The sequence below is a fragment of the Sus scrofa genome, chromosome 1 (assembly GCF_054392235.1).
Source record: "Sus scrofa isolate SSC_HxYL_T2T_F1_AM1 chromosome 1, Sscrofa_HxYL_maternal_Yorkshire_Landrace_v2.0, whole genome shotgun sequence".
Classification (NCBI taxonomy): domain Eukaryota; kingdom Metazoa; phylum Chordata; class Mammalia; order Artiodactyla; family Suidae; genus Sus; species Sus scrofa.
The window spans coordinates 4,671,369-4,690,709 of NC_139383.1; the positions used below are offsets into that span (position 1 = coordinate 4,671,369).

At 47.4% G+C, this 19,341-nt stretch overlaps 1 protein-coding gene across 14 annotated transcripts in view; it reads left to right on the forward strand.

Annotated features, from left to right (window-relative positions):
* The first annotated feature begins 11,906 nt into the window (after positions 1–11,906).
* Positions 11,907–19,341, forward strand: part of LOC146405885 (uncharacterized) — a 35,426-nt gene continuing 27,991 nt past the window's right edge. For all 14 annotated transcript variants that reach the window (XM_085022045.1, XM_085022037.1, XM_085022031.1 and 11 more), the window contains exons 1-2: positions 11,907–12,431; positions 15,524–15,816. In XM_085022045.1, coding sequence (XP_084878171.1) covers positions 12,331–12,431; positions 15,524–15,816 — 394 coding nt within the window. In that variant the 5' untranslated portion in view covers positions 11,907–12,330. The remainder of the gene's footprint in view (positions 12,432–15,523; positions 15,817–19,341) is intronic.

A 19,341-nucleotide genomic window follows, 5' to 3' on the forward strand; every position in this document is an offset into this window, starting at 1 on the left:
GAGGACAGTTAACCTGCCTGGGTCGCTGCTAATTAGTCACCAAGTGGGGACAAACCCCATCACGTGGGCCCTAGAGCTTGCCTCTGCACCCCAACCCAGAACATCGCCTGAGGCCTTGCTCTCGCCTATCATTTTCACCAGACACACAGTCTGGCAAAGCCTTGCCTCAGTTTTTGGTTTTGTGGTTTAATGTGCCCATGTCATCGCTCCAACCAGACTCCAGTTCCGTGGGGCCAGGATGCAGGCTTTAGAATGAAACCACGTTTTCCCGCCTTGGGGCGTTTGAAGGACCTTAGTTAAGCCGTCTCTCTGTTTTGTTTTAAATCCACAGCATAACCAATGTTTCTGTTTAAGGGTTCCTGAAATATGTCACTCCTAAGGCTGGGAGTCAACAGTGAAATGGCTCAGGGATCCAGCTCAGGGCCATGGAACCTGCATGTCTGCTGTGAGCTGGTGGTGCCTCCTGCCACGGACGTGGATTTGGACCCTGATTTGAACCCTTGGCACATATACACATGCCTTCCTGACAAACGGCTTTCCACCAGAGCAGAGGATTGAGCTTCTGGAGTTGCAAGACCTTCCTGTCTTGAAAGAAAAGTCAATCTGCCCAAGAATAAAGACCGGGTCAGATCCAGTCTAAAGCCTGTTGGCCAGGGTTGAAGCTGATGGTGCACAAATGAAAGTGCTGTGTCTCCACAGCTCCAGAGGCTGAGGCTCGGAGGACCTGATCTGTGCCGAGGAAACCTGGTCCTTGAGCAGAACTGAGCAGTGCCAGAACCCACGGTGGCCCACAGAGCGATGGCTGGAACTCTCAGCCCTTTGGGGCGGGGGGCGGGGTGGGGAGCAGGGAGGGAGCCTGTCCCGCCATTGATGCTACAGACCCCTGCCCTGCAGCCGCCTCCATTTACCACATTTATTTGATGCTGTCAGGACAGCAGCAAGAAACACTGGTCCTGCAGCCAAGATCATCCCACCTCAGGCCTGGCTCCCACCTTGCCCTCTGCTTGACATTGGCTTCACGATTGAATTTACCTTTTCCTCTTCACCTTCCTCTCTCTTGTTTTCCTGGATCCCTATTGGATTGAGCAGCTGAATTTTCATTACTCAAGTCAGAGGTCTGAGGAAAGTATACGAGCTTTGAATTCCTGCCAGCAGGGCCATATCTGTTCTAGTTTGTTCGCCATAAAATCATGAATCAGCCTGACTCATGCTGTCGTGCTCCAGTTACAACGGGCATTAGCGATGGGAGGAGATTTGGAGATATGGAGAGGAGCTTATTTTTCTGCTAAGCTTCACTCACCCTCAAGGACAAAAACAGATCTGCGCCCAGCTTCTTCTTGGCCTGAGCCCATGAGAAACAAACTGACACAGGGCGAAAAAAGAGGCTTCAGAGGCTTCAGAGCCAGCTGCCTCTTGGGGGAGTTTCGAGCACCCTCACTGGAGCCCAGAGAGGACGCGTCAGTGGTACCAGGGAGCATTTAAACCCTCCTGTGTCTCCAGCAACTCTTCCCAAACCCCTCCAGGCAGCACAGCACCTAAGTACAAACACTGTATGACTATGAGACAGTTTCAAAATAAGTTTCCTCGATTCTTCCTGCTCTCAGTACCACCCCCCCCCCACCGACCCCCCCCCACCACCACCCTGGAATAGAACTTCTGGAGCTGCAACAGGACGATGCCTTTTTCACTTCAGGCTCCCACTAACCCGTGTTCCCAGCACCTCCCGGTAGCCAGAGCATGATCCACTGAGACATGTTGTCACTCGCTGCCCCTTTCAGCAAAGCTTTACAAAACAGAGACAAGGAACCAGGGATGGGCAAGAACTCAGCTGCAGCCCGCAATCTGGATTCAGTAAGGGTCAGGTCCCTTGCAGCTTTGAAGAGTTGAAAATGCCAAAGGCTTCTGCGACCCGAGATGAAGCTGCGGTAGCAGGTGGCCCTATAGAGAGAGAGCCTCGACGGAACAGAAGACTGCGACCCCAATCCTGATTCAATTACCTCTCCTTAAGGGCTCCCAGGCAGAGCAGGGGAGCCAGCCCAGCAGGCAGAGTCACAGAAAGGGTGCTGCCTTCCAACCAAGCCCTTTTCTTTTCAGACGTTCTCAAGGAGGAAGGAGGAGGGAGGGGGTAAGCAAAGATATCAAGCTGACAACTGTCCAAACGCAATCCCTGGCTATTGGCTCGTGCATGCTGGACAGAGGAAGTGGACTGGAAGATTTGTAAGTCTCTGAGTGAATCCCATTGCCACAGAAACCCAACTGTGACCATTCAGCCAGTTCAAAATCCTCTTTTAAATTTTTTATTAAAGTGTAGTTGATTTACAATGGTCCTTCAGTTTCTGCTGTACAGCAAAGTGACCCAGCCATATATATATATATATATATATAATATATACACATATATATACACATATATATACACATTCTGTTTTTCATTCTCTCTTCCAGCATGTTCTAACCCAAGAGACTGTACACGGTTCCCTGTGCTGTACAGGAGGATTCTCCAAACCTGTGGGAAGTGGACCACAAAGCCACTGGTCTTTCAAAAGGACACTGTCTGCAGTATCCACTTTATATGTGGCCTTGGAGGATAAAGGGCAAAATTGAACCACCCAGAGAGCCCAGTGGGCGAAGGAGCCGGTTCCTTCCAGAGAGCAGAACCAGCTGTGGCCAAGGGCCAGCCCACACTTTGTCTCCAGCAGAATTGAGCATCGCAATGGATCAGTAATTCTTGTGGGTTTCCTCAGTCTTCCTTTGTCCAGTGGGAGTTGTCCCTAAGGTTATTCTGCCTATACATCCTGCTTATAGAGGGCTTTGAGCAGAAGGGCTGGATGCCATAAGTGGGTTGGAGTTGCAGGTTCTCTTTCTTAAGAAGGTGCGAATGTGTTCTGTATGGAGACAAAAAGAAAGTACATGGATATTTGAGTTACCAAAAGGGAGGATTATGACAGAGACTCTTAGCTCCAAGGTAATATCTGTTCTTCCCTTTTCCACAGAAATAGAAGCCATGAAACATGCTTCAAAGTTAAGGACCACACTTTCCAGCCCCTTGTAGTTAGATGTCACCAGGTAACTAAGCTCTGGCCAAGAGTACATAAACAGAAATGATGTACAAAACACCCAAAGTGTGTTCCCACCCCCTACCCCCCACCCCGTCATCTTCCATTTCGTCCTCTGCAAGAGCTGGAATGTGCACACAGAGATGAAACAGTTTGGATCTTGCACAAGAGAGCAATGCTGTAGAGACAGTAGAGCTGTGGAGTAGAAGGAAACTGGGTGCCTGACATCTCAGAACATGACAACAGCCCTGGACCTCTTATGCTGGGCTGTCATATGGCAGAGAAGTGACTTGTGTGTGCTACTGTGTCTTACTTCAGCAGCCAAATTTGTTCTACCTAATAGAGTCATAAAATTGAGTAAATCTCCAAAAGGTAGAGACAGAAGGAAGGAGGGGGAAAGGACACAGGTACAAGTAAATTGGAGGCGAGGCTACAAGATTCAACCTCCAAAGAAAAGATCCAGAGAGACAGAATAGAGGCAATGCTGGAGAGGAACTCATCGCCAAGATAATTCAAGAAAATGTTTTCAAAAAGTGGACGTGGGTTTACAGGTGGAAAGGACCACTGAATGCCCAGCAGCACGGTCAAGACAGATTCGCCCCAAGGCCCATCACTGTAAAATGATGCCCCTGGGGACAAAGACAATTTTCTATAACTTTTTCAGAAGAAAAAGCAGGTATCAAACAAAGGATAAAAAATCAACATGTCGTCAAACATCTCACCATCAGTATTGTAAGCTGAAGGGAATCCTTCACCATTTTCATGGAAAACTACTTCTAACCTCTAATTTGGCAGCCAGCCAGAGTGATAACGAAGCACCCGGGTAGAACAAAGATATTTCCAGAAAAGCCTGTTCTCTGCAATACACCACCTACTACCTTTTCTCCAGAAGTAACAGAAGGATGTTCTCCATGAAGTAAGGATTAAAGTCCAAAGCAAAAGATGTAGCTGGAGATCCAAACCATCAAGAAGCATGTGATGCCCCAGCGGTGACAAAGGGCAATTCAAAATCCAGAGCTTGGTGGCTGAACTGAAGGACACCAGTCTGGACTGGGCAGTTCAGACGTTTCCAGAGATGTGCTGAAGATTAAAGTCATGAACCACCTCATGTGTTCGAAGATAGTGAGCAGTTTATACAACTAAAAGAGCGTTTGGGCTTAACTAGCAACATAGAATAGTAAGCAAAAGTTAAAAAAAACAAGAGCTTGAAGGTACATGCGTGTGTGGTGGGCTTGGCCTGGGGAGTGTGAAAAAATAAATAAATCCTAATCTTCATTAAATAATGCTAAAAACTAAAATAAAATGAGACATACTAATACAAGCTGTTTTTAGAGAAAGAGAAACAAAAGCAAATAAAAGAATCCGCTGAAAGAATTGAAAGCGGTTGTTTCTGGGGAAAGGAAGACGAGAAGTTTTATTATCTGACTCTATGCATACATATGACTGACTTTTTTTTAATGGGAAAGAAAAGATGAAAGTGGAAGGAAAGGAAAAAAATAAGAAAAAGAAGAAAAAAGAGAGAAGAGAAAGAGAAGTGACGTCAGCATCAGGGTGAGAGTGGCGTCTGGGGAGGGTCAGAGAGGGAGGAGGCAGACCAGGAGACCAGCACAAACCCTCCCTCCATTCCTAACAGAGAAATCCAGAACGTGCAAGGATGCTTTGGAGGTGAGTCGGGGTGGGAAGTGAGGGATGGGGGACTGCTGGACTCTGTGAAGTGGGAAATTGGCATCTGGGTAGGTGAGAAGGAGGCCAATGGAAGAGGCCAACTCAGGTTGTGAACAAGGCTGTCATTAATTCAACATTTGGGGGCAGTCAATATCTAAAAATAACTTCAACATTTATATTTGGTCCCAAGTATACCTGCTTATGAAAACTTTATTTTCATGGATTGTGGCTCTAGCCTCAAAGGTCATCGGTTCACTTTTTGAAAAATGGAATGAACGTGGAAACAGATTCAAACACATGCTATTGAGAGTGACTCAGATTTCAAATGCAGAGTTGCGTGGATTAGGAAGATTCCATCTTGGCCGCCTTTCTATTCATTTCAAAGGAATTTCTTTAGGGAAATAAGAAGTAAGTTTTTTTCTGAAAATGAAAGAAAAGTATATTACTGCTTAATGTACCATGATTCTAATTAATAGCATAGTAAATGTTCAAAAAATGGGTTTGAATTTATATTCAAAGGTAAATTACCAGAAATTCTCGTCTTCAAAGTAGCATCTGTTTTGGAACGGATCCATTTTATTTAATAGACTTCATATATATTTTAAGTGTGGAAGCTAAGATTTTATTATATTTCTCTGCTGTGGCAGAACCACCTTCTGACGTAAGAAAATAGGCTTTGAGAAGATACACCTAAAATAAAAAGACAAAGGATTCAGCACGATTTTTTTTTAATCATTATGCATTCATACAGATGACAGCCAGTATTTCTTGAAATGACGTGTTTCTACTTTAATATGCTCAGCTTTCCAACACAAGCCTGTGGTAAAGGGTCGTAACTGATCCTGCTGAAAGCAGTAGGTCAGAGTGGGCGTATTAAACCAGCAGGGAAGCAATGAGAGCCCAGAGAACAAGGGGAAGGGCAGCCACTCATTGGATGCCTGGGCTGTCAGTTAACCACTGTGGCGAAGCAACAACGTGCACTGGGAGAGACACAAAAACACTTTTCTGTAATATTAATTTACTCACGCTCAGGGAGGCATGCACAAACTCTGCTGTTTAGGGACCACAGTGCTATCACAGAGAATTCTTGAACTGGTCTTGAATGCAGGTTTACCATTCGATTTTAGTTTTGAATTTACAAAGACTGTTTAAAGGAAATCATCAAGAATGGCTTTTGAATGTTATAAAATGTATCCTTGCAGAATATAGATAATGATATGGTTATTCCTTTCGATTGGTTAATGAATTACATAATTAGCTCTCCTAATGTCTAATTATTCTATGCTCTCAGAACAAACCCTATGTCATTGTGATTATACTTTAAAGAGGCTATATTGATGTAAACCAGCTATAATGGAAAAAATAAAAATCATTAAAATAAAAAAATTCAAAAAATAAAAAATAGACTATATTGAAATGACTCAATATATTTTTATTCATAAGAAATACTCATCTGTAGATGTTGTTTCTGTTGTTGTTACTGATATGCCATTCTGTCAGGTTTTAGTACCAAGGTTCAACTCCCTTCATAAAATAAACTGGAAATTTTTCCATCTTATTCCATGCTCTGAAACGCTTTAATAGTATAACAGTTACCCACATGAACTTGTGATGGTATTATAGAATTGGTCCATAAAACTATGTAAGCACTTTGGGAGACAGAGTTTTTGTTGTGTTGTTTTAAGTTGTGTTTTCCATTAGCCCTTGGTTTTCTGGTCTAATTAGGTATTTAAATTCATTAATTTTTAAAGGCCATTATTTTTGTAATTTTTATTTTTCTATAAAGTCATCCATTTCATCCAGTTTTTTTTTTTTTAACTCTTTACCTATAAAGATGTACCTACCACGTGCATTAGTCAGGGTTCTCCAGAGAAAGAGAACAAATAGGAGGCATATTTTTATATAATAAGCGAGATTTGCTTTGAGAAACTGGCTCATGCAATTGTGAGGACAGAAAATCTGAAATCTGAAGTCCACAAGGTAGACAGACAGGCAGACTGGGAAATCTCAGTATTTGTTCTCAAGGCCTTCAATTGATTGGAAGAGGCCCACTCACATTAGTAAAAATAATCTTCTTAAAGTCAACTGATTACACATGTCAATCACATCCACAAAATACCTTCAGAGCAACATCTAGACTGGTATTTGACCAAATGACAGATCACTGTAGCTTAGTCGATACATAAATTAAACCATCACGTAAATTTATATCACTGATATTTTTTCTTTTTTCTACTATAGTTGTTTTAATGCGTTGTGCCAATTTCTGCTGTACAGCAAAGTGACCCGATCATACATATATATACATTCTTTTTCTGGTATTATCTTCAATCATAGTCTACTCCAAGAGATTGGATATAGTGTCCTGTGCTATACATTAAGACCTCATGGCTTATGTATTCTAAATGTCATAGTTTGCATCTATTAACCCCAAACTTCCCATCCATCCCACTCCCTTCCCTCCTCCCCCGACTTGGCAACCATAAGTCTTTTCTCTATGTCTGTGGGTCTGTTTCTGTTTCAAGTTGGTTTGTGCCGTATTTTAGATTCCACAATAAGTGATATCATATGATGTTTGTATTTCTCTTTCTGACTTAATTCACTTAGTATGAGAAAGATATACCATGCTCTTGGATTTGAAGAATCAATATTATCAAAATGACTATACTACCCAAGGCAATCTACAGACTCAATGCAAATTCTATCAAATTACCAATGACATTCTTCACAGAACTAGAACAAAATGTTTCAAAATTTATATGGAAACACAAAAGAGCCCAAAGAGCCAAAGTAATATTGAAAAGAAAAACAGAACTAGAGGAACCAGGCTCCTTGGTTTCAGAGTATACTACAAAGCTACAATAATCAAAATGGCATGGTACTGGCACAAAAACAGAAATAGATCAATGGAACAAGATAGAAAGGCCAGAAATAAACCCAAGCACCTATGGTCAACAAATCTAAGACAAAGGAGGCAAGAACATAGAGTGGAGGAAAGATAGTCTCTTCAATAAGTGGTGCTGAGAAAACTGGACAACTGCATGTAAAAAAATGAAATTAGAACATTTTCTGACACCATACACAAAAATAAACTCAAAATTGATTAAAGACCTAAATATATCATTCTTTTAAGGAGATTTTTCCTCCTGATTTTAACATGGCAAAAATGAGGATACTGCCTGAGTCCATATGAAGATCAGAGCTGGATCATGTGAATTTCTGCCAGCTTTGAATGGGACCAGGAAAAAGAAAGAGCTCTGGTCATAGCTGTGATTCAAGCAGCCCTGCCATTTGGGCCATGTGGTCTTGTAGACCCTAGTGTGTTGGAGGCACTGGTGAAATTATGCCATATCAAGTCTGGGGCCACCCCTGGGAGAGTCACAGTGTAGTCTCCTGGGGTTCTGGAAAAAAGGCATGCCACCTGCAGCAGAGATTCATGAGTCTTTCAAAAAGCAACTCCTGATGTTCTGCAGAGTCATGGTAGGAACAGAATGCCCAGCAGGGGACACTAGGTAACCATGTGACCAGCTTGCCCATGAGGAGCTAGGGCCTTTTAGACTCATCAAATGCAAGCAAGCAGGCCCAGCAACTATCTACTGTAAGATGGAAGCAGCACATGTGGGTTCCAACAAGAATCAGCCCAGAGGCCACAGGAGAGCTGTATGAGGAGGTCACCCAGACTCCAATGGCACCCACCACAGTCACACCAGCACCTATTCCTCAGGTCATGCCTGTGGCCATAGGGAGTGGTTCTGTTTGACCAGGAGAAGGGCCTTGGTCTGTGGTTGAGTCAGCTGGGGAGGTGGATGCATGACAATGATCAGGCAAGTCTTTAAAACATACTGTTGAGGAAAACTCTCCTGATGGTCACAGGACGCTCCACCTGCGAGTCCCCAGCGAGGCAGCAGCACGTTTACTCCCATTCATGACCGCCGTCATCGGGACTCCTGCCAGACACTGGTGGTCCTCCACCCTGGTTGCACATTGGATTCACTTGGGGAGCTTAAGTAAATTAAGAGGTAAATAAATAATTAAACAGGCCAACAAAATCAGGATACCCAAAGGTGTGCATGCCTAGGAGAATTCCCCCGGGGTTCCAACCAGCAGCCACACGGGGATTCCCTAGGGGTCACCTCGTACCAACCCCCATGGCCTGCCGACCAGCCCTTGGGAGAAATGGGGTGGAGAAGGGATGGGAAGAAGCCATCTGCTGACAGCTGAGCCCTCGTCTCCTCTGCCTTCTCTTCTCCATGCTGATGAGCGCTGCTCCCCTCCTCCAGGGGGCTCAATCCTTAGCCTGTGTCAGAAAGACCTGGAGAGCTTGTCGAACAGAGTGCTGGTCCCTCCTTCGGGTTCTGATTCTGGAGACATGGGGTAAATGTGCGTTTCTAACGCGGTCTCGGGGATGCTGAGGATGCTGGTCTGCAGACCACATTTTGCCTTTCCTCGGGGTTCTTATTTTCCAAATTTAGGCCTCCTTTGTGACCTCCTTCTGACCTCTCCCATGGACTCTTCAATGAAATGCTATTTGCAAAGCATGTTTTCCACCGACTGCCCAGCACAGAGCATAAAAGAAGGATTACTCTGCAGTTTTGCTGCGTCAGCCTGCTTTGACTATCCCTCAGTGCCGCGCCTGCTCTGGCTTCCACACGGTGTCTGTGCTGCACGGTCAGCTTCATCCACCACGACCCTTGGACATACAATGGAACATCCTTCTGCATCTCCCACACAGGCCCAAGGACACACACACACACACACACACACACACACAACTCCTAAATGTTCTCCTGACACAAGAAGAGTTTTTTCATATTTTCCCGCTAGGGAACTTATTTTATTCATAACCATATGATGAAAAATATGAAACACATATTCTTTCCAGACAAGGTAGAATAATAAATGACTTCTGATCCCTTGAATTAAACTGCATTGAAATAAGTTGCTTGGAATCCATGAGCGAGCTCCCCATACACCGATGTCTTCATCTTGTTTTCTTTGCCTTCGTGGGAAGAGTCTTCGCTTTCATAAAATCAAGCCTCTAACTATATTCCAAGTGGTAAGTAGGATTCTTCTGGTTTCAGGAATGCCGTATCAGGGCAGTTCCGACTCCGCTCTGAATTAAACATAACCAACCCTTGGTGATCCATTTCTCAAATCTGGTTCCTCCGCCTCTCAGGCTTTTAACTGCTTTGTAAGCTGTTCTCCCCTGTGGGCCTGCCAAAGTCAGTCCCGCATGCGAAGTTCTGTGCTCGGCAGGCCTGGTAAGGCTTTCAGGGAGACGACCTCCTCTCACACACTCAGGCTGGAGGCTGTTTTGCTGTTTGCAGGCGGTGGTTTTCACGAAGGTAATCGGCATCTTGTTTTGCTTTGTTTTCTTAGGCCCACACCTGCAGCACATGAAAGCTCCCGGGCTCAGGGTCAAATCAGAGCTGCATCCGCCGGCCTACACCACAGCCACACAGCAACACCAGATCTGAGCCGCGTCTGTGACCTGCACCACAGCTCACGGCGACGCCAGATCCTTTAACCCACTGAGCGAGGCCAGGGGTCGAACCTGCATCCTCATGGATACTAGTAGGGTTCTTAACCCGCTGAGCCAAAACAGAAACACCAGATAATGGGCATCTTATTCAAAGACCTGGGAACATAGGTTTTTCAAGTCTTCCCCCAACCACAGCGTGACTTCAGGACATCAGTGATGACCCTTGCTCTTTGGCCTGGCGGAACCTGGGGAAAGGCCTCAGGCCAGAGGAGGCAAAGGAAAACAGCACCTCTCAGCCTCACAAGGCCTGTGAAGAGTACATTCTCTGCGAGGAGTTTAAGGCTCGTGGGATGGGTTACCTCAACGAAGTACGCTGAATCCAAGGACCCAGAGCGAAGAATGCCAATAATTAGAGGCCTCCCCCTGCAAATCAGAATCTTCTCCTCTCATCTTTCGTCTGATTGAGCTCAGTTAGCTGACCCCAAAGGCTGCATATACTGCTAGCTCTCATTTTTTTTTTAACATAGGTTTCATTTTATACATTCTAAGCTGCTGTGTTAATAATAAAAGTACCCATGTGGATAGTACAAGGGTTGAAAATTCAGATGTTAGCAGTTCCCGTCATGGCGCAGCAGAAATCAATCCAACCAGGAACCATGAGGTTTCGGGTTCAATCCCTGGCCTCGATCAGTGGGTTAAGGATCCGGTGTTGCCATGAGCTGTGGTGTAGGTCGCAGATGCGGCTCAGATCCCCCATGGCTGTAGCTGTGGCGTAGGCCAGCAGCCCTAGCTCTGACTGAACCCCTAGCATGGGAACTTCCATATGCGGGGGTGGGGGTGGGGTGTGGCCCTTAAAAGCAAAAGCAAAAGCCAAAAAAGTGGAAAGGTAAGAAGCAAAGGTGGCCCGGCCACCGCTGGCGAGGCCTACAGGCACCTCCCCAGGACGCTGTGGGCTGTGGGCAGAGCAGTGGTGAAATCACGGCCCTGAGGGTGTGTCTAGCCACCTTCACATATCCATGAAATCAGGCTAAATTGAATGGCAAGTACAGCTTTAAAATGGAAAAAATAAAATCATTTGCTGCCAGAGAAGGGAAGCCAGGAAACCATGACCTTCTTTCTAGAGAGGAGTCTAAGGCAATGCTTCTCGAACTTGGAAAGAATTTAAGAACCACCTAGGGTGGGGGTGGGGGTTTTGGTTGCTTATCTCCAGGTCCAAGGTAGGGCCAGGACCATGCATTTTGACGGAGCTCCAGGGGGAATCCTTACACGGACATAGATGTCCTCGAGTTGGAACTTTCTACAGCTACCCCTGTGGGTGATGCGCAGTTTGTGTGTGCAACGCTGTGAACCGCACCCCACCCACTGCAGTAGTTCTCAGACTGCAGCTCTCATCAGAATCACCTGGAACATTCGCACAACACAGATCACTGGGCCCCCACTGGAGGATCTGACTCAGGACATCTGATACACAGGCCCCCAAATTTGCGCCACTAAGACTAAGGGCTGGGTAATTCTTTGGCCGAGCTTTGCAGGATGGTTAGCAGTGGCAGCAGCCTTGAAACCATGAGTTAAATCCATTTCACCTGCTTCAGAAATCAGGGTTGTTTTAAGACTCCCCTGTCCTCCAGCAGCACCTGTGCCGAAACACTACAATGTTTGCCCAAGTTGTTTCCCAGGAAGTTGGAATTAGTCACATCTGATTCAAACTGAGCTGGGGGAGGCTGGTTAAGACCACCCACCCTCCAGCTGGGCACGTGGGGGTCTGCTCAGCCGTCTTTCTGACGTCAGAGGGCAGAAAACTCCACCCTCGGATCGCGCTGAGCGCCGCTGTTTTCAACATGCAGAGGCTGAGGGTTTAGTTGTGCCTGCGCAGAGTGGCCATGCGGGCCTCTCCATCCCAACCCCGCTCCCCACGTGACCACGCGCCTCTCGCGCTCCATCCCATCAACCCCCGCTCGTCCCGTAAACACCTGAGCCCCTTGCCTTTGGGGAGGCTGACTTGAAGCCGCTTCTCCATCTCCTCCCTCAGCTGCCGTGGCAATGAACCCTCTTTGCTGAAAACCTTGGCTACGTGTTGGGCAAAACCAACCTAGTACCTGGTAACGCCCTGACTTATGACAACCAAAGATGTCTCCAGGCTTCACCACATGCCCCCCATGGTCCGAACATTCTCTCCGCCACCACCCAGTTGAGAACAGCGGCTCTAAGGGAATCAGGCACTTCCTAAGGTAAGTAAGTCGGTCTGGGCTTCTTGGCAGTGAGGTTACGCGTCTCCAGCACCTGTTTTGGGAACACTTCCTGTCTGCTCGCTTCTTCTCGCGCCTGCCCGGTGCCCGAGCTGCGCTCCCCTCCAACCTCCATGCCCGGGAAGCACAGAGCTCCCCCTCACTGCCAGATCTTGTTTTCCCCAACACTCTTCATCACAAGAATCAGCCGATCTTGTTCAACACAGATTCCCAGGCCTCCCTCTGCACGTTCTGTCTCCGGGCTGGGGAGTGGGGGGCTGGCCCTGGAAACCTGTGTGTTACAAATGTCCCTGGTGCTGCTGACATCCTAAAATCTCGGAGGTTCTGCCTGGTGTTTCTCAAACTTCACTGAGCAACCATATCCCTTGGGGGTTTTGCTAAATAACAGATTTTGATTTGATTCAGTCGGTCTGGGGTGGGGCCTGTGATTCCACATTTCTGAGCAGCTCTCAGGGAGGCCAGCGGGCCAAAGGGCCTACAGACCACCCCTGAGCAGCAAAATCCTAAAGGACCAAACAGGCTATTAAACACATCAGATTTGAGATCATGGTGCCAAAACTCGGCCTCTGTCTGCTGTTGCCAAATAGAAACGTGGAGTTGGGTGAAGGAGAGAGAGCTTTATTGCTTTGCCAGGCAAGGGGTGGGAGGGGCACAGCAGGCTAATAATGCCTTAAAGACTGTGCCCTCCTTGGAAGGGGTTAGGATGTGGTTTTATAGTTTAGGGAGTGGAATAAGGATTAGGGCTGTAGATAAGGACCAAGGTAGAGCCAAGCGTGCATTGTCTTTCCGAGCGGGTGTTTAGTGGCCCCAGGACTGGTTCTGGTGGTCCTCCTTCTTCCCGGAATGAAGACTGCTCCACCAAGAAGTTCTTCCATTTGCTGGGGGTTTGGTTCTGCAGAAAGCGTCTAACATATTGTTCTATAGATTCCCAGAGGAGGAGCCAGGACCCTGCCCCCAAGGCTGCACTATTGTCTCTTGACTCTTCCTCCCTGGTCTCTGCATCCCCTCCCTTCCCTGATTGGCAGCTGCCATTCGGGAAGGTCCTGGAGGCTGAAGCTTATTCCCTAAAAACAAGAAATGAAGGACAGGGAAAGCCTTCTGTGCCTAGGAGCCCACGGGGCACTAACTCGGTTACACTAATGTCGGGGTAGAGGGGCAGTCAGGGGAGTGAGAAGTGTTTCTGAACAACAGACTTACAGAGGAGGCGCCAGTGTTCCCGGGGCTTCGGTGGCCCTTCTGTATCTCAGGAAATTTTTTAGGAGTTTTGTCTATGCTCCATCTGCCACCACGTTACTCTAGGCCAGGTCCCCTCCCTTTCATGCTTTCCCATCATCACAGCCCCAGGTGTGCTCTGCTCTCTGGCTGCCCTTCCACCACCAACCCCCACTCTACACACAAGGCACCTCCCCTTCTCTTCCCTCTGTTCCCCTTGGCTGACTCCTTTTGAATCAGAACCTGCTGGCCTGGGTTCCTTGAGCTTGTCCACTGACAGGTGCCATCAGTGTTTCCTTAAACCAAAGCCCAGCGTTCCTTCCATGAGAAATCCTTTGTTCCTTAGTGGGGTCAGCATATCCGGGGGCCTTGTCAGAAAGTCTGGGGGTGGCCCCACCATCAGTGTCTTAACAGGTGACTCTGATGCACCCTGAGGCCAGGGAACGACTGTTCTGGAGCCTGACCAGCGTTTAAACAGATCGTCGCTCCCATCTGCGGGGTAAACGTTGGGGCTGTGTCACACCTGACAATGAAGTCACAGCTTCTGGGTGGCTTGCTCGATTCCAAGAGCTAGCAAAGATTAAGCCATTTGAATAGTTCTGCAGGTTATGCACCTCCTCACGAGGTGCAGGTTCCATTTACAAATGCAGGCGAATCTGGAAGCAGAGGTTGTCCCTTTGATTTATACCTGTAATGACATGCCTAAATTATTTATGTAATAAGACCCCATCGGTTGTAGGCGCACTGAGGTGAGCCTGTGCAGGCAACTGCTCTCCTTCCTGAAAATAAACCGTGTCAAAATAGAAGAATGCGATATTTTCTTAAGAGGGAAACGATGATGTGATTTGCAAATGCCATGCTTTCTGGGCATGAGTAATATTCTCATTATTCATAATCTACCAGCCAACCTGGAATCTAGGAGCTATTTTAAAGGCAAACAAGGTGAGAGCCTGTATCTAAACATGCCAAACACATCGGGTCTTTCTTTCTGAATTATTTAGACTTGATCACCCACACATGCTGGTGGTTTCATGTTGGCATTAATTACCCTGTTGAATCACCTCCCCGCGCAGAGCACCGGCTGCAGAAACACGGCAGGGGTTGATTTCTGAATCAGTTGTGCTCTAAATGAGCAGAGCACACCTAAGAACAAGGGAGGGAAAAAAGGATAAAACTGTCATCTGGAGGCCTGGGGAGAATCTAGGAAAATGCAAAGCCATGGATACTTGGGTTTCCGTTGGCATCTACTGGGACCGCCCCACAGTCAGGGCGTCAGGCTGGTTCCTCCATGGAGCGGGCTGGCGTGATGGACGGGCACACATCTGGTGGATATGGTTTCTGTGAAAACGCCCAGCGGTGGACTGTCCTTTCCTGTCACTTAAAAGATGATTTTGGAATATGGAACCTGGGTCCGTTATTTTCCCTGGCTCTCCTGATTTACCCAGTTCTTCCCTTTCACCTCAATTGAATTGCAAATAAATTCTGCAGGACCAATAAGAGAGGAACTCTTGCCTCTTTACCCTCCCCCCCCCCGCCCCCGTTTCAAGGCAGGAATGTGAACGCCAGGCCTTCCAGGCTGCGGAGGGGCAGAGAAATTGGCTTTGCTGCACATGCAAGTCGAAATGCATGGAGGGAGGGCCCCATCGGGGTGAGAAGAAACTGGGCGGACGACAGCTTGCAGCCTGTGATGGGCCCTTCCGAAGTCTGGGCACAAGGCTGCTGAAACACGGAATCTGGAGGGTGGGGACTCTTGAGTGGTCTGCAAACCTCCACCCTGGTGCATATGTCCCTTCGGTGTGATGGGGCCTGTGGGTGCCACGGGATATCTCTGTGGTTAGGTCACCCATCTCCTGCCTTTGCAGGAGCCGGACCCAATCAGAGGGGCCTTTGAAAGAAGGTGACGCTCTAAGACTCGCTCTTGAGGGCCTGCGACAAGGCAGACGTCCATGCCGTGAGCCCACAGGGCCTCAAGGAGTAGAGAGCAGCCACAGAAAAGGACTTCTGCCAAGGACACGTGAGCTTGGAAGAGGACCCCAAGCCTGGACAAGACCCAGCCCCCGCCCACACCTTGACTTCAGCCTCTGGAGACCACCCCAGTTGAGAACTGAGAATTCAGACCACCACGCCCTGACCTTGAGGGCACAGAAACTATCAGGTGAGGACTTGTTTTCGATGCTCAGTGTGTGGTAATTTGTTATAACAGGAAACTGGAACAGATGCATAACAGTATTTGGAGCATATTAGTGGGGTGCAGAGTGCTGTGAGTCTGTTGATCCCAGACTCCTGTGTAAACAAGAGTTCCTTTTCCTTGTCTATGAGCCTGTTTCTGTCTTTTTAAATAAGCTCATTTGTATCACATTTATAGGTTCTGCATTTAAGAGACATCGTAAGTATTTGCCTTTAACTTCTCTTAGGATAAGAATCTCTAGGTCCATCCATGTGCTGCAAATGGCATTACGTCATTCTTTTTTTATGGCTGATAACATTCCTTGTGTGTGTGTATGTGTGCATGCGCGCAAAAGATCACATCTTTATTCATTCATCTGTTGATAGATGCTTCGGTTGCTTCCATTCCTGGCTACTGTAAATGGTGCTGCTGTGAACATTGGAGTACATACATCTTTTTGAATTCGAGCTTTCATCTTTTTCCAGATATGTGCCCAGGAATGGCATTGGTGGATCATATGGTAGCTCTCTTTTTAGTTTCTTAAGGAATCTCCATACTGTTCTCCATAGCAGCTGCACCAGTTTGCATTCCCATCAGCAGTGTGGGAGGGGTCCCTTTTCTCTGCACCCTCTCTTGCATTTGTTGTTTATAGACTTAGTGATGGCCATTCTGTTCGGCGGGAGGTGATACCTCATTGTAGTGTTGATTTGCATCTCTCTAGTAATTAGAAATGTTGTGTCTTTTCTTGTACCTGTTGACCATGTCCAAAGTCTTTCTTCTTTGGAGAAATGTCTGCTTAGGTCTTCTGCCCATTTTTTGCCTGCGTTGTTTTTTTTATGTGGAGCTGTATGAACTGTTTGTATATTTTGGAAATTAAGCCCTTATTGGTCACACTGATTGCACATATTTTATCTCATTCTGTAGATTGTCTTGTCTTTTTGTTTATGGTTTCCTTTGCCGTGCAAAAGCTTGGAATTTTGATTAGGGTCCATTTCTTTACTTTTGCTTTTATTTATTTTGTCTCGGAGACTGACCTAAGAACATTGCTACAATTTATGTCAGAGAATGTTTTGCCTATGTTCTCTTCTAGGAGTTTTATAGTGTCGTGTTTTTCAGCCACTTTGAGTTTATTTTAGTGTAAGGTATGAGGGTGTGTTCCAACTTTATTGATTTACATGCAGCTGTCCAGCTTTCCCCACACCACTTTCTAAAGAGACTCTTTTCTCCGTTGTAAGTTCTTGCCTCCTTTGTCAAAGCTTAATTGACCACCCGTATGTGGGTTTATTTCTAGGCTCTCTATCCTGATCCATTGATCCATCTGTCTGCTTGGGGGCCAGCACCATGCTGTTTTGGTTACTGGCTTTGTAGAGTTGTCTCATGTCTGGGAGGGTTATGCCTCCAGCTTTGTTCTTTTTCCTCAGGATTGCTTTGGTGATTAGTGGTCTTTTGTGGTTCCATAAATTTTATGATCATTCTAGTTCTGTGAAAACTGTTATGGGTAATTTGATAGGATCACATTAAATCTGTAGATTGCCTTGGATAGTATGGCCATGAGTACGATATTAATTCTTTAAATCCAGCAGCAAAGGATTCCTTTTTTTTTCTTCTTTTCTAGGGCTGCACCTGTGGCATATGGAAGTTCCCAGGCTAGGGGTTGAATTGAGCTACAGCTGCCAGCCTGCACCACAGCAATGCAGGATCTAAGCCTCGTCTGCAACCTACACCACAGCTCACAGCCACACCAGATCCTTAACCCACTAGGCAAGGCCAGGGATCGAACTCACATCCTCATGGATGCTAGTCGGGTTTGTTTCCTCTGCCTCTCTCATCTTTTCTTGATAGCAGATCCAAGCCCCCCTGTGTGGTCCCCACCCAGGATCAGGTTAGTTTTGGTTCTCTCCAGAGCCATCACCCAGGTTTGAACAGACACCCGGGGCTGGTGCTTGGGGTCCCCTGTTTCCCCGGCTTTCTGCTCCGGCCTCCACACACCACCTGTTAATGAGATCCCTCTCTTGGGGACCCAAAGAGTCAGCTTCCCCACCGCTGACTTCACCAAAACCTACAACGTGTTGGAACTTCTTGGGTCCTCAAGATACCGAAACTACAGGTAACCCAGATTCCCTGAGCGTCCAAATAAACACTCTCATAAGCTGCTTGTGTATAAAGGATGGAGGTGTACACTCTGCAGAAAGTCAACGGACGCCTCTCCATCGAAGTCCCAAAGTGAGGCTCAGCTGCCCCAGCTCTCCCACAGCACCCAGGCTACCGTCCCTTTCTCATGTAGAGAAGTTTTCTTACCTTGGCACCTCTGCTCTCTTTCTGCCCCAGAGCAGCTCTCAAAGCCTCATCCATCCCCACCGCCACCCGACTCCCTAAAAGGATAGTCCCTCCTTGAGGGAAATTCTCTCGACTGCTCAACACATTGGAAGCATGTTATGTTCCCCAAAGACGTGGAGGTAGAGCCCCAAATCTGTCACTGCAGTCGTAGTAAAGCCACTTAGCTTAGCATCTGCTGCCTAGCAACGACCCCAGAACTCACAACTTAAAACAACACTGATTTATTGTGGTTCACATGTCCATGAAATCTGACGGGGCTGCTTCTCCACTGGCCTCCCGTGGGCTCACACAGCGGCACCGAGCTGCAACTGGGTGTTGGCCTGGAAGGGCCTCGGTGGCCTCACCACCCAGCCTGGTGCTTGCGTGGCTTCGGGCTGGACACCCAGTTCTCTGCATGTGACCACCTCTCTGTCACATTAGGCAGTGTCTTCCCAGGACCCCTGCGGCCCTTTTCTGAGAGTGGGAGCAGCACTGTCTCACAAGCCAGAGCATGTCTGTCCCACTGAATTCTACTGGTCAGAGCATGTCATCACAGGGCCAGCCTAGGCTGGGGGAGCATAGGGGACAGGGGCCTTTAGGTCCTGACAGAGAGAAAAACAAACACTTTGCAGAGAGGCAGCTCTGCCCGGGTGGAAGTCTGGTTACTCCATGTTTTCTTACTTATTTTTATTAGATCGTATTTTGCAATCCCCCTCCCCATCTGGCCTTTCTCTTGCTCCCTCTCCCTGACCCACATCTCACATGTGCGCGTGCACACACACACACAATTCCTAGGGCCCTGGATCCTCAAGCTCTTTGCCCTTGGTCGTTGGCCTGCACTTGTCTTAAACGTACAGACTGCAAGGGCTCTGGGCTCCCAAACTGGCTAGGCTTGCCCAGCACATCTAAACCCAAGAAGTGGGCTCTATTTTGTCCCAAACTGGGTCACCCCGTCCTCACACATGGAGCAGCTTCTTAAGCAGCCCCGGGAAAAGGTCTCTGCAAACCCAGGCTCTGCTGTGACCCACTTCCTCATGGACCCCAAGGCCCCCCGGGCACTGGACGTGCTGGCCTTTTCTTCCTACGCAGGGAGGATGCGGACACCAAAGGCCAGTAGGATATGGGCTCTGAAGGCCGCGGGGGCCAGACAGCGCGGTGGTGGAACTTGGCCAGATGGGCAGCAGAGAGAACCAAGCC